The sequence below is a fragment of the Ranitomeya variabilis genome, chromosome 2 (genome assembly GCF_051348905.1).
Source record: "Ranitomeya variabilis isolate aRanVar5 chromosome 2, aRanVar5.hap1, whole genome shotgun sequence".
NCBI classification, from domain to species: Eukaryota; Metazoa; Chordata; class Amphibia; order Anura; family Dendrobatidae; genus Ranitomeya; species Ranitomeya variabilis.
In genome coordinates, this window is record NC_135233.1 from 783,443,489 (window position 1) to 783,456,586 (window position 13,098).

Consider the following 13,098-nt stretch of genomic DNA (forward strand, 5'->3'; position numbering starts at 1 on the left):
GATACAGTAATACTTTTCACCATGCATATATTTAATTTAAGGAGAATCTGACAGCTAATCCCCGATCAGCATTAATCAGTCTGGCTCGGTCATTACATGAAGGTATGATTTACTCTGAAAAGCTGCAGTGTTTCAAAGAAATAAAAATAAACATTTAAAAGCCGGCTGTGGACCATGCAGCTTCAGTGACTACCTCCACTAGACTTATAGGTTTCTCTCAATACACACTGTAGAAGAGCCAGGTAGGACAGGGTTAAGACCTTTCTCTGCAGGATCTGATCGTATGCACCTGCCTAGATTTTTTTACTGGAATCAGGGCCTAGGTTCACTAGATGTGTCAGTGTGCTGCTGGTGAATGACCAGCCAAAATGTGAGCTATAGATGAGAGACTGCATGGGTCAGCTAGGAAAGCTGATCAGCCTGTTTGAGGGAACTGCAGCCTGTCAATCCAGTGTGAACTGTCCCCGGAGTTGAATACTTCTGTTTGGCTAGAAGCTGCTGGAGCTCGTTCTGAAGGGGTTACAGAGACTGGTAGGACCGTAATATCTGTGCATAAAGTTTGCTCCAGGAGAATGGACTAATTATTTGGGTGAGCCTGCACTGACATATATGTGCCCTGCTAAATAAACTGTTTAGTTGGCGTTATACCTTTGTTACAAGAAAAGGCTGTTTTTCTGTTTTCGGCTTTGAATCCCTTGGAGTCTTATGAAAGCAATAAAACTGCACTTGCTTGGACAAAACCACATCCCCTGTGTGACCGCTACCTAACGCCTGAGAGTGAATCCCTACGAGACACACACAAGGAGAGCAGTCACTAAAGGGGAGACAATACTGAGGACAAGCCTCTTGGACCAGTCATCCGAGCCTAATAGTCCTTGACCAGCTTTTAAATGTATGGCGCTGAAAAGCCTGCAGCAATCTGTAGTAGTTAGGGATCACATAAGTTACATTGTGCATTCCTACAAGAATGGGGTACAGAATTTGGAAGCTTGGAATTGGTAAAACCCTTGTTTTCTGCCACCTCAGAGGGTCCCCCAGATGAATCATGTTCTGTGCAGTAATCTTGCTGCAGCACAATATGGCCTCTATAATAACGGGCATACAGAGAGTCTGATGGCGCTGCTTACCTGTCGTAATATTCGGAGCCCTCCTCCAGGCCGGGAAGAATACCAGTGAGCAGTCCTTGCAGGCCGGGCTTTAAAGTCTTGCCCAGAGGTAGGTAATATATCTCATATAGGCTAAGTAATGCTGGTTTCACAGACATGGCAGCATTTGTAAGGAGAGGGAAAAGGCCGGCACTAAAGAAAGGCAGACAACACAATAGAAAATAATCTAAATATGCCACAATATTTCACATTCTACAATGCCATGTGGTTTAAAGCCTCACAATAAGTAGCAACCAATTACCTGTACAGAAAAAGGTCTTTTGCCAGGCGCTTTGGTCCAATGATTTTGAAAATGATTTCGTAGGTTTCTAGCGCCTTCCTGTGGACGCCCCCTGGCAATGCTGGGTGGAGACATTGTGCCAGTCTTTTTCCTATCGTTAACTTTTTAGGGACAACTTGATACTTGGCGTTATTTTGTAATACCTGTCAATAGAAATGACCGTCATGTTACAAGCCAGACATTACATAGTAACATAGTTAGCAAGGCTGAAAAAAAACATTTGTCCATCCAGTTCAGCCTACATTCCGTCACAAAAAATCCCCAGACTTATGTCCTTCTAAAGAACCTAATAACTGTAAGATACAATATTGTTATGCTTCAGGAAGACATCCAGGCCTCTCTTGAACCCCTCGACTGAGTTCGCCATCACCCCCTCCTCAGGCAAGGAATTCCAGACTCTCACTGCCCTAACAGTAAAGAATCCTCTTCTACGTTGGTGGAAAAACCTTCTCTCCTCCAGACGCAGAGAATGCCCCCTTGTGACCGTCACCTTCCTTGGTATAAACAGATCGGAGAGATATTTGTATTGTTCCCTTATATACTTATACTTGGTTATTAGATCGCCCCTCAGTCGTCTTTTTTCTAGACTCAATAATCCTAATTTTTCTAATCTCTCTGGGTATTGTAGTTCCCCAATCCCCTTAATTAATTTTTTTGCCCTCCTTTCTACTCGCTCTAGTTCTATTATATCCTTCCTGAGCACCGGTGACCAAAACTGTACACAGTATTCCATGTGCGGTCTAACCAGGGATTTGTACAGAGGCAGTATAATGCTCTCATCATGTGTATCCAGACCTCTTTTAATGCACCCAATGATCCGGTTTGCCTTGGCAGCCGATCATCCCATCATTTAGGTCAAGAGGGAAATAATCGGCCATAAATGCCATGTAGATGCAATACTACCAGCTATTCCAGGAGACACAGATACAACACCGTATACTAGGAACACGCGTCGCACATATAGTTCTTTATGGAACATTCCGCTATTTCAGAAACATTAAACCCATATAAAGTTTAGCTGCTCTAATTGGATTTTCCCTGACAGTTTCCTAGCTCTATTTTTCCACAAAAGCCATAGTCCGTAACAGCTTACAAAGGGATATTATTGTTGAAAGTTGTCAAGAGAAAGGTACAAAAAAAAAATAAAAAATGCCAATGCGTTCGATATACCATGGAATACTGTGAAGACTTACATCAATTAGTGGCTTACATTTTGGCACAACAGTTATTACTTAGAAGTACACATCCCACAAAAATTGCTGAAAACACAAGAAAACGATCTCTCACATTCTACAGATGTCTTTCATGTGGGGTAGGAAGGAAACATTTTCTTACAAAGAAAAGCATCCAAGTTCTGTAATGTTTTGCAAAACCTACAAAATATGCTAAAATCATGTAAGGGAAACGTGTTATTGTCTGATGAGACCAAAGATGAACTTTGGCCAGAATTTCAAAAAAGATATGCTTGTCACAAATCCAACACTGCGCATCACCAAAAGAACACCATACCCACAGTGAAGAATGGTAGAGGCAGCATTATGCTTTGGGCTGTTTTTTTGGCAGCTGGAACTGGAGATTTAGTCAAGGTGGGGGGAATTGTGAGCAGTTCCAAATATCAGTAACATTTTGCAACCAAAACCTTCAGGCCTCTGCTAAAAAGCTGAAGATGAAGAGGAATTTCACCTTTCAGCACGACAATGAACCTAAGAATACCTCCAAATCAACAAAAGAATGGCTTCACTAAAAGAAGATGAAAGTTTTGGAATGACCCAGCCAGGGCCAAGACCTGAATCCAATTGAAATCTGTGGAATGACGGATGTGTTATGTACACAGGAGATGCCCTTGTAATCTGGAGTGCAGCTTCAAGATTGCCAATTCTAGATGTGCCACGCTGACTCCTACCCAAAAACATGTTATATTCACTTTATTTTTTTAAATACATTCCATAACAGATTCTGGTTTTAAATATCACTAGGGACCGTCCGTGGTGCTTATATCTATGACCCAACAGAGAGCGCACACTGCGCTGACTCCTAGGCACCGACATCCAGGAGGGAAGCGGGTGCTGAATAAATCACATTACATCCCACAGCGCTTGCTGCCACAGTGGTTTCCCGGACCAGTATGCATAGTTATGAGCAGCCGGCACTGCAGACCGAGATCGGTCCATGCTATTTATGAAATGAATGAAGAAAAAGGATTATTTTTCACACTCCATTATAAATATAATGAATAACTGGCAGTACAACTTCACAATTAGTACAATATAAAAAAAGAATGGGAGATGTAACACTTTCCTAGGCACTAGGGCCTTTTTATCACGTGAGCAGATGCATCATCGATAATAGATGTGCTGAATCATCATACATGCAGAAATGATGCCAAAGTGCTGCAATTCTAAAAACAAGATCGACCACAGATAGGATTTATATAGTAGAAAAAAACACACAAAACTATGCACAAACTGATCAGCACTGGAATGGTACTGCTGTCCAAAGCTTAGTCCAAGGTCGGTGGATAACTAGGATGGTGCCGAGCCAGAAAGCAGTGCATGCGCCATAGCGATGAGGACAGCGTGAAGGCAACCAAGGTGCTCTGGATTCTGGCGGTATGAGGAGGATAGGGCACATGGGTATCATGGTGGGATCCAAGGTTACCAAATAACCAGGTCTCAGGACAGGTTTGATCAATCGATGCATGCGTGTCACTTAAAGGGGTTTTCCATTAACAAAGTACATTTTAATCAATAGATCTTAGAATTAAGTTCCACAACTGGATGGGTTTAAAAATAATGTTCCTGTTCTGAGATAATCGTATAACTGTGCCCCTGCTATGTACAAGGGGTTTGTATGTTCTGCCCGTGTTTGCGTGGATTTTCTCAGGTTTCCTTCCACACTCCAAAGACATACTGAATTAAAAGTGATGACAACTGTAAAGCACTATGGAATTAGAGGCACTATATAAGAGTAAAACAAATAATATAGCTGAAACAAATCCAACATGACATTTCACCTTTAACAGATCTATTCTAAAGCGAATATTGGGGGAAAAAAATGCAAAAACTAACTTCTCAATCCGTTTTAACTACCCACAGGGTAAAGAACACAGACAATCTCTATACAACGCCAAATAAACGTCCTACAGATGTCAGACAAGAGGACTACTTCTCACTCAGCGACGTGTGACTGCACATTACACGGCCCAAGCAGGGGGATCAGGGCTCCCTCACCATGTGTATCACCGAGCATCGGGGAGTAACACAACACGGGTCCTGGCAATACGACACCCCTGAGACTGGAGGGGATCAGATTCAATTTACACCAAAGATAAGAAGGCTGTGATCTATGAAGACAGAAGACAACCAGCACATTTACCGCCAGCTGGAAATTAATAAAGCACATTTTTATGAGACACTTTAAGCCGTGTACCGGGGTGGGCTCCCAGGATACAGAGAAGTCAAGAACAGGAACTACTCTAACACCAGTTCAACCACAGAAAATACTTTACTTAAATATGTGGAAAAAAGGAACCATAAAGAGGAGAAACATTCAAAGAAACCTACAAACACTCGGCCAGGAGGCCGAGACCCTTGTGCTATACAGAGTGGCGATATGTGACAACATACTCCCTATATCTTTGCCTACTGGCGTACCTGAATAGACCAACCGCCCATTACCTGTTAATACCCCGGACTCTGGGACAACTGGATGGGTGCGTAGTTCGGGCTCACCTGCGGTACAGCACAACAGCTTAAAACGTACAATGAATTATCTCTATTCCCAACCGAATATTCCCCTCCCTCAACATGACAGCAGTGAACACTGAAGAACAGGACTTTCCCAGCTACACCGAGAAGAACCGAACAAATAACTAAAATGCAGCGGCTGCTTAGCCGGAAAAGAAGTTTAAAGAGCTGGAACAAATATAACTTTCTCAGAAGCTCCCTCCTGGGCAAGGTCACAGCCCATAGGTGTGCATTGTAGTGGGAGCGGTTTCACCATCTCAACACATAGTAAGTGTGATTGTATTCTTTTTTGCTTTTTCTCTAAAAAGCTTTAATTTATACTTGTAACAGTAATCATATTCAAAGGGGTTGTCAGGAACGGACAGATTGCCAACCTATTTAAAAAAAAAAAAGAAAAAAAAAAATGACAAAAAGCTCTACATTCTTGCATAAAGGGGTTTACAGGATTGACTATTTGATGACCTATCCACAAGATAGTTCCTCAATATCAAACTGGTGGGGATCCCAAACCAGGCACCAACGGTCCTCCACCCATCAGCTGTTATCAGCTTGGCCAGAATATCGCAGCTCTCTACATCACGTAGTGGTCATTCTCAGGTCAGCTCCCATTCACTTCCTTCAATAGGAGATGAACTGGTAATGGATCACTACCGATCTGATATTGAGGACTTGTCCTAAGGAGAAGTCATAAGGAATCAGTCATGAAGAATCCCTTAAACAAGAACACAGGGCTTTTGTCAATTATTTACAATCATATTGTATCAAATATAAGACTAAAGTAAATTGGAACTGAAGTACCGTAATTCACAAAACACAAGGATGGAAAGACCCCAGAATTATGGTCATTGGTCACATTTTAATTTTAGTAAGATAGCTCCAACAACAGAGCTACATGACTAATAAACCAAATATACATCCATTCAGTAGTTCATTCATTCATTGGTCTACTGACCCATAAAGTCAACCTACCCCATTCAGATATCCAACCATTCATTCAAAAAGACATTTAAAGATGATGTACCCTATCAAGAAACATTTTGAACATATGCTCAGTTACTTGTAAAACAGACCAGGCTTTACTCACTCTCCCCAGGTCCAACGCTGTGTCTCTGCCCTGCTCTCTGTTGCTTGGCTGCAGTGGTGATGTCACACAATGTTACAGTCAATCACGGGGTTTGTCTGGTCAAAACCGATAAGTCTGCAGTCACTCTGTGTGACTCCAGACTTATGAATCTCCCAGGGCATGCATTGCGCGCTGCAAGGATTCGCTAGTTTCAACAACTGGCACATCTAGAAGATTTGTCAAGTTATGTAGCTTTATCTTTCTCATCAATACAACAAATGGGGTCCGTGAAGTGCTAATACAAGTAGGCCTCTGTGATTTGTGTATACAATTGAAGTCAGTAAACCTGTATGGACATAGATGAAGATACACACATATGGACTAAGGTAGTGTTATAGTAACATAGGGAAGGACATATGGATGTGTGCCGCTAGGAAAACATGGCATGATCCCTCCTGGTTGGGCCTAGCAGCCCATTTACTCAGATAGAGGGTAACAGTAACAAATTGATTTATGATCAGTACATAATACAGTCGATTTTTACAATGAGAACCTGTTGGCCCAACAATTCTAATGGTTCGGATGTGGGGAAGCTCCTGTGAAGGCCAGGTTACCTGTCAGTAGGCCAAATCCTGCAGATGTGGTTCCCATTTAAAAACCTCTTTCTGGATGATGTTACTTAACCCTTTAACAGCATGCATTTTTCTTTCAGTATCATTCACCTCAGGCACACGTCCCTGCTCATCTGATTTGAGGTATATTGAATCTTTGCCCTCTCACGGAATGTCCATGGTAAAGAGACCTACCTTGTTTAGCTTCCCCAGAGCAGAGATGAGATCGGCCCACTCACTAGAGTACTCAAAGTTCTTTAGTGCCTTGTCCACTGCCGCCACATAATTTCTATACTTAGAGTCACTCAGTAACTCCACTTCTTCAGTGTTCATTCTCCCTCCACGTCCCTCTAGAGACCAGCTCTATCCTCAGCAGAAACCATCACCTGGAAAGGACAGAGATAAAAGCTGGTCAGGTCTAGCTGCACGGGAGAGGTCCTAGTGACCTCACAGATCACAACACTGGCATCCAGCAATGTTCTTCTACTTGGTAAGGGGCTAATATTGTTAAAGGAAGGCATAAAGGCATTGTACACCTTTGAGGAAAATGTTTTTCCATAATTATATGCTTGAAATTGAGGCAAAAAAAATACTTATTCTTATTGAGTCTCTTTACATATTTTTCACGTTTTTGCTCCTCAGCCAAGAAGAACTCAGAAAAAGACAGATAAAAGAGTTACAAACTTTCCTGTTAGACTGTGAGAAGGCGTCACTGACAGATGTACAGAAAACTCAGTCTGCAGCCACAAATAGGATACAGAAGTCAAATAGCGCAAAAATGTTAATAAACCAATTGCAAAAATTATTAGCTCTAAATACAGAACATGCATTTAAAGTCAACTAGTTTTTGCTTTTATTTTATCGCCATTGCTCCTCTAAGTATGTTTTTTTTTTATTATTCCACCATAGGGTTCCACAGATATGGACTTTTTTTATTTAGAACTTTTATGTGACCATGAAAATCTGCAATAAATAAAAAGGTCAATCTCTAAAACCATAAGGTGGAATTTAATAAATTGAAAAGAAAAACAGATTATTCGGGGAGTAGAGGGAATAAAATAAAGCAAAAACTGGCCCCTTTTGACCTCATGACAGGTCCTTCAAGTTAAAAATAAATGTCTCCAAAGGTGGACAACCTCTAAGGGTATGTGTCCACGTTCAGGATGGCCGGCAGTTTGGATGGAGCGGCAAACTTGCTCCGCCCAAAGCCCCGCCCCCTTCTGGAGACGCGATGATGCCGGATGTGTTCATTGCACACATCCGGCATTATCGCACCCCACACATAGGGCCCTGTGATATACCTTGCGGCGGAGCAGCGTCGCCGCAAGGTAAACGGACATGCTGAGATCTAAAAAGACGCGCCGCATGTCCGGAATCGCAGGGCCGCCGGGTGCGTGTTACCACACATAGTGGAGACGGGATTTCATAAAATCCCCTCCACTATGCTGTAACATCTGGACGCTGCGGATTGAACACTGCGGCTCCACGCAGCATTCAATCCGCTGCTATTCCGGATGTAAAACGGCGCGTGGCCACATACCCTAAGGGTTTTCTTTCCTTGAAAGACTGAATAGTCCACATGTAAAGCAGATCCTTGTAATCAATGTCAACTCCGACTTGCTGCTCAAGCCCAGTGCACTGAAGCTGGTGGAACGTAAAGTTAGAAAAGGATGTTAATGCGGATTTACTGCAGATTCTTCCATAAATCTGAGATTACAAACCCATTCTCCATACCTACAATACTCATTATGCACAAAACCTTTATGACAGGACTTCTGAGAGACTAAGGAATCACCTTGCATGTCTGCTACAGCATAAAGAGTAAAGGCCAAGGGCAATTTGAAACTCTGAGGAAAACACTTACAGAAGAAACAGAGCAAAAATTACAACAATACTACAACGAACTACGGGCCCTTCTGATTCATAACAAGGAAAAGAAACTACACAGATTGCGCCTCAATTCAGGACTCTATATAAACAGATACAAAACAAAGCCAAAACTTGACAACTTGGACAACCACTCCATTCCAGACACAAAGGCATCTAACTGTGTCATCAATCTCTCAGATTATAAACCCAACAACGTGGAGCTGGCCGTGCTTTCCAGAGGACTCTCATTTTGTCCTACTAAGGCCCTAGATAAAACTGAACTCTTCAGTAATATGGAACATTATTTCAGGAAAAAGAAGATTCAGAAAACACTCGGACTGAAGGAAGAGGAATCCTGACAACCAAGAAGAGGTCAGACTGGACATCACCACCTGGACGCAACCCACATTTGGATAAATATATAGACTCCTTAATATATTTGATAAAATCCACCATCATAGACGCTAAGGCCTCTTTCACACTTCTGTCTTTCTTTTTCCGTCACAATACGTCGTTTTGTGAAAAAAACGGATCCAGCAAATGTTTCTGCTGGATCCGTTTTATTCTCATAGATGTGTATTAGCGACGGATTGTGACAGATGGCCATCCGTTTCACCAGTCGTGCACTGGATCCGTCGTAAAATCGCTGTCCGTCGGGCAAAGACAGCGCACAGAGGAACGTTTTTTCTGTATGTCGGAAAATCGCTCAGCGACGGGTCCTGCACTGCCCGTCGTTGGCTATAATGGAAGCCTATATATATATATATATATATATATATATATATATATATATAGTCCCCTCTATAAGTTGTAAAGCGCTGCGGAATATGTTGGCGCTATATAAATAAAATTATTATTATTATTATTATTATTATTATTATAAGCCTATGGATGCAGGATCCGTCACTGACTGTCAAAAGCAGGAATCCAGCGACCGGATACCGTCTTTTGAAACTGAGCATGCGTGGAAGAATTTCCTGTCAGGGAAATTCTCTCTCGCTCTCTCTTTTTGCTATTGATGCAGCATCAATAGTAAAAAGGTATAATGTTAAAAATAATAAAAAAAATTAAAAAAATCTTGATATTCTCACCTTCCGGCGTCCACCGCAGCCTTCCCGATGCTCGCGATGCTGCTGGCAGCTCACGTTCCCAGTAATTCATTGCGAGACAATGACCTGTGATGACGTAGCGATCTCGTGATACTGTGACGTCATCGGGTCATTTCGCAATGAATTACTGGGAACGGGAAGGCTGCGGTGGACGCCGGAAGGTGAGAATATCAAGATTTTTTATTTTTTTAATTATTTTTAACATTATATCTTTTTACTATTGATGCTGCATAGGCAGCATCAATAGTAAAAAGTTGGTCACACTTGTCAAACACTATGTTTGACAAGTGTGACCAACCTGTCAATCAGTTTTCCAAGCGATGCTACAGATCGCTTGGAAAACGCTACGGATCCATCAAAAAAACGGCTCCAGTGCATCCGTTTTTAACAATCTGCACAGGATCCGTCTTTTCAACATTTTGACGGATTGTGACTGATTGTAAAAAACGGAAGTGTGAAAGAGGCCTAACAGGAGACAAACATCCAACATCAGTGCCCAGGAGAGAAAGGCCATACAGTCTCTAAAAACCAACAAAGAAACCATCATTTAACCTGCTGATAAGGGAGGTGCAATAGTCATGATGAATACGTCAGACTATATGAATGACGCAAACAGACAACTTTTATACTGATAAGTTCAAACAGGTGCCATTACTACAGGTAATGAGTGGAGGACAGAGGAGCCTCTTAGGCTACTTTCACACTAGCGTCGTGCTGTTTTTCAACGCATCCGCTGCCCCATTGTGAGGTGCGGGGAGGCGGGGGTGGAATTCCGCATGCGCGGTCGGAAATGGCGGATACGACGCAGCAAAAAACGTTACATGTAACGTTTTTTGATGCCGACGGTCCGCCACAACACGACGCGGTCTGTGAGAGCCAGAAATCTTGCATGTTTTTAGGTGACCAAATACCGTATATACTCGAGTATAAGCCGACCTGAGTATAAGCCGACCCCCCTAATTTTGCCACAAAAAACTGGGAAAACTTATTGACTCGAGTATAAGCCTAGGGTGGGAAATGCAGCAGCTACTGGTAAATGTCAAAAAAAAAAATAGATACCAATAAAAGTAAAATTAATTGAGACATCAGTAGGTTAAGTGTTTTTGAATATCCATATTGAATCAGGAGCCCCATATAATGCTCCATACAGTTCATGATGGGCTCCATAAGATGCTTCATATTAAAATATGCCCCATATAATCCTGCATAAAGGTTAATAATGGCCCCATAAGATGCTCCATAGACACATTTGCCCCATACAATGCTGCATAAAGCTTGATGGCCCCATAAGATGCTCCACACATTATGGCCCCATGAGATGCTCCATCCATTATGGCCCCATGAGATGCTCCACACATTATGCCCCATAAGATGCTCCTCATATATGCCCCATAAGATGCTCCTCATATATGCCCCATAACATGCTCCTCATATTATGCCCCGTAAGATGCTCCATACATTATGCCCCATTTGCTGGTGCTGCGATTAAAATAAAAAAAAAAAAATCACATACTCGCCTCTCTTCGCTCAGGCCACTGGCACATGCGATAGTCACCTTCCACGTTCCATCGCTGAGCGCCGCTCTGTCTTCCATCCTCTGCACTGACAGTTCAGGCAGAGGGAGGCGCGCACACTAATCGCGTCATCGCGCCCTCTAACCTGAACAGTCACAGCCAAAAAAGTGGGCTGAAAATCTCTGCTTATACTCGAGTATAGGTTATAGAGAAGAAGGCGTGCACTCAGTGTATGGTTAGATAGGTGCTGGCTGGATGTGGAAATGTTCCAAATAAAGTCATATATTGAAGAAAACAGCCGCACTCAGGTTTGGATTTTTTAAATGCATAACAGGAGCAAAAAGTTTATTCAAGTCACCACAGTGTTAAGGCTATTAGGAGAGAGACTCCGTGGTAGGTATAAAGTAGGTGAGTAGGTAACGTTTCGACCCCGTGGTGGGTCTTTGTCAAACCTCACTAGAAAACACATATCCCTTCCGTGCCATTCCGGATCTCCACATGCATTAACCATAGGTATGCCCCCCTTCCTCTTTCCCTCTCTATATAGACTGCAACTGCTGTTTATTCACCTCAGTTCTTTCCTCTACAGTCCAAACTGGGAATTTCTCCAGATTTTCTACACTGCATCTCCGTTCTGCTATCCTTATCCTCTTTCAAGGTTAGTTATGTGTACGCTCCCCAATTATATGTTGTTTTATTTGTGAGTCCTCTGCCAGCCCCCCCCCCCTCGCCCTCTCGTGACACTTGATTGTCTGTACTCTGTGACGCCGTTACTAATTAGCCTGATTGGGCTTATTTTTATATAATGTTTGTACATATTCCTGTATATAGTTTTGTATATATTTTGTATATGTATCATCACCGCAAACTATATATTATTGTGCATTTGTTGCACATGTCTGTTGTTTGACATGACTATTTTTTCTGTAGTGCTCACTTTCTTCCTTGCCCCTAATCATGTATATATGTGTTTTCTAGTGAGGTTTGACAAAGACCCACCATGGGGTTGAAACGTTACCTACTCACCTACTTTATACCTACCACGGAGTCTCTCTCCTAATAGCCTTAACACTGTGGTGACTTGAATAAACGTTTTGCTCCTTTAAAAAATCCAAACCTGAGTGCGGCTGTTTTCTTCAATATATATACTCGAGTATATAGGGTACTTATTTTCCACCATAATTTGCAAAATAAATCTTGCCAAATCAGACAAAGTGATTTTCTGGATTTTTCTTCTCAATTTTGACTCTCACAGTCGTGGTCTACCTATGATATCAATTACAGGCCTCTCTCATCTTTTTAAGTGAGAGAACTTGCACAATTGGTGTCTGACTAAATACTTTTTTCCCCACTGTTCCAACCCCATGGATAGAGACAAACACTTTGGTGGCCTCAGAAAGACCTTTTTAATCAGAGCTACCATCCAAGAACAATTGTAAACCAGACTACAAGAGCCACCAGAATATCAAGGAATCACCTGCTACATTACAAAGCTAAAGAAGGAAATAACCGGGTGCCTCTAGTAGTCACCTACAATCCAAATCTGAAGGTGCTAAGGGGAGCTGCACGGAAATTACAACCTTTACTACAAAAAGATGCCCGCTTACAATCCATATTTCCATGCCCCCCACCCTATGTTTTAGGCTGCCCCCAAATCTAAGAAACATCATTGTCAGTAGCTCTAGAATAGATCTACCTGTGGCCAAACATTTTTGGCTCCCTGATAACAGCACTATGGAC

General features: G+C 42.2%; 1 protein-coding gene across 5 annotated transcripts in view; it reads right to left on the reverse strand.

Annotated features, from left to right (window-relative positions):
- Window positions 1-13,098, reverse strand: part of DOP1A (DOP1 leucine zipper like protein A) — a 105,951-nt gene that overhangs the window by 81,282 nt on the left and 11,571 nt on the right. For all 5 annotated transcript variants that reach the window (XR_013221817.1, XM_077289814.1, XM_077289815.1 and 2 more), the window contains exons 2-4: window positions 7,062-7,252; window positions 1,408-1,589; window positions 1,128-1,298 (exon numbers count right to left, since the gene is read on the reverse strand). Coding sequence is in view for 4 of the 5 variants with exons in the window: in XM_077289814.1 (XP_077145929.1) it covers window positions 1,128-1,298; window positions 1,408-1,589; window positions 7,062-7,199 (491 nt within the window). In the remaining variant the exon portion in view is untranslated. The remainder of the gene's footprint in view (window positions 1-1,127; window positions 1,299-1,407; window positions 1,590-7,061; window positions 7,253-13,098) is intronic.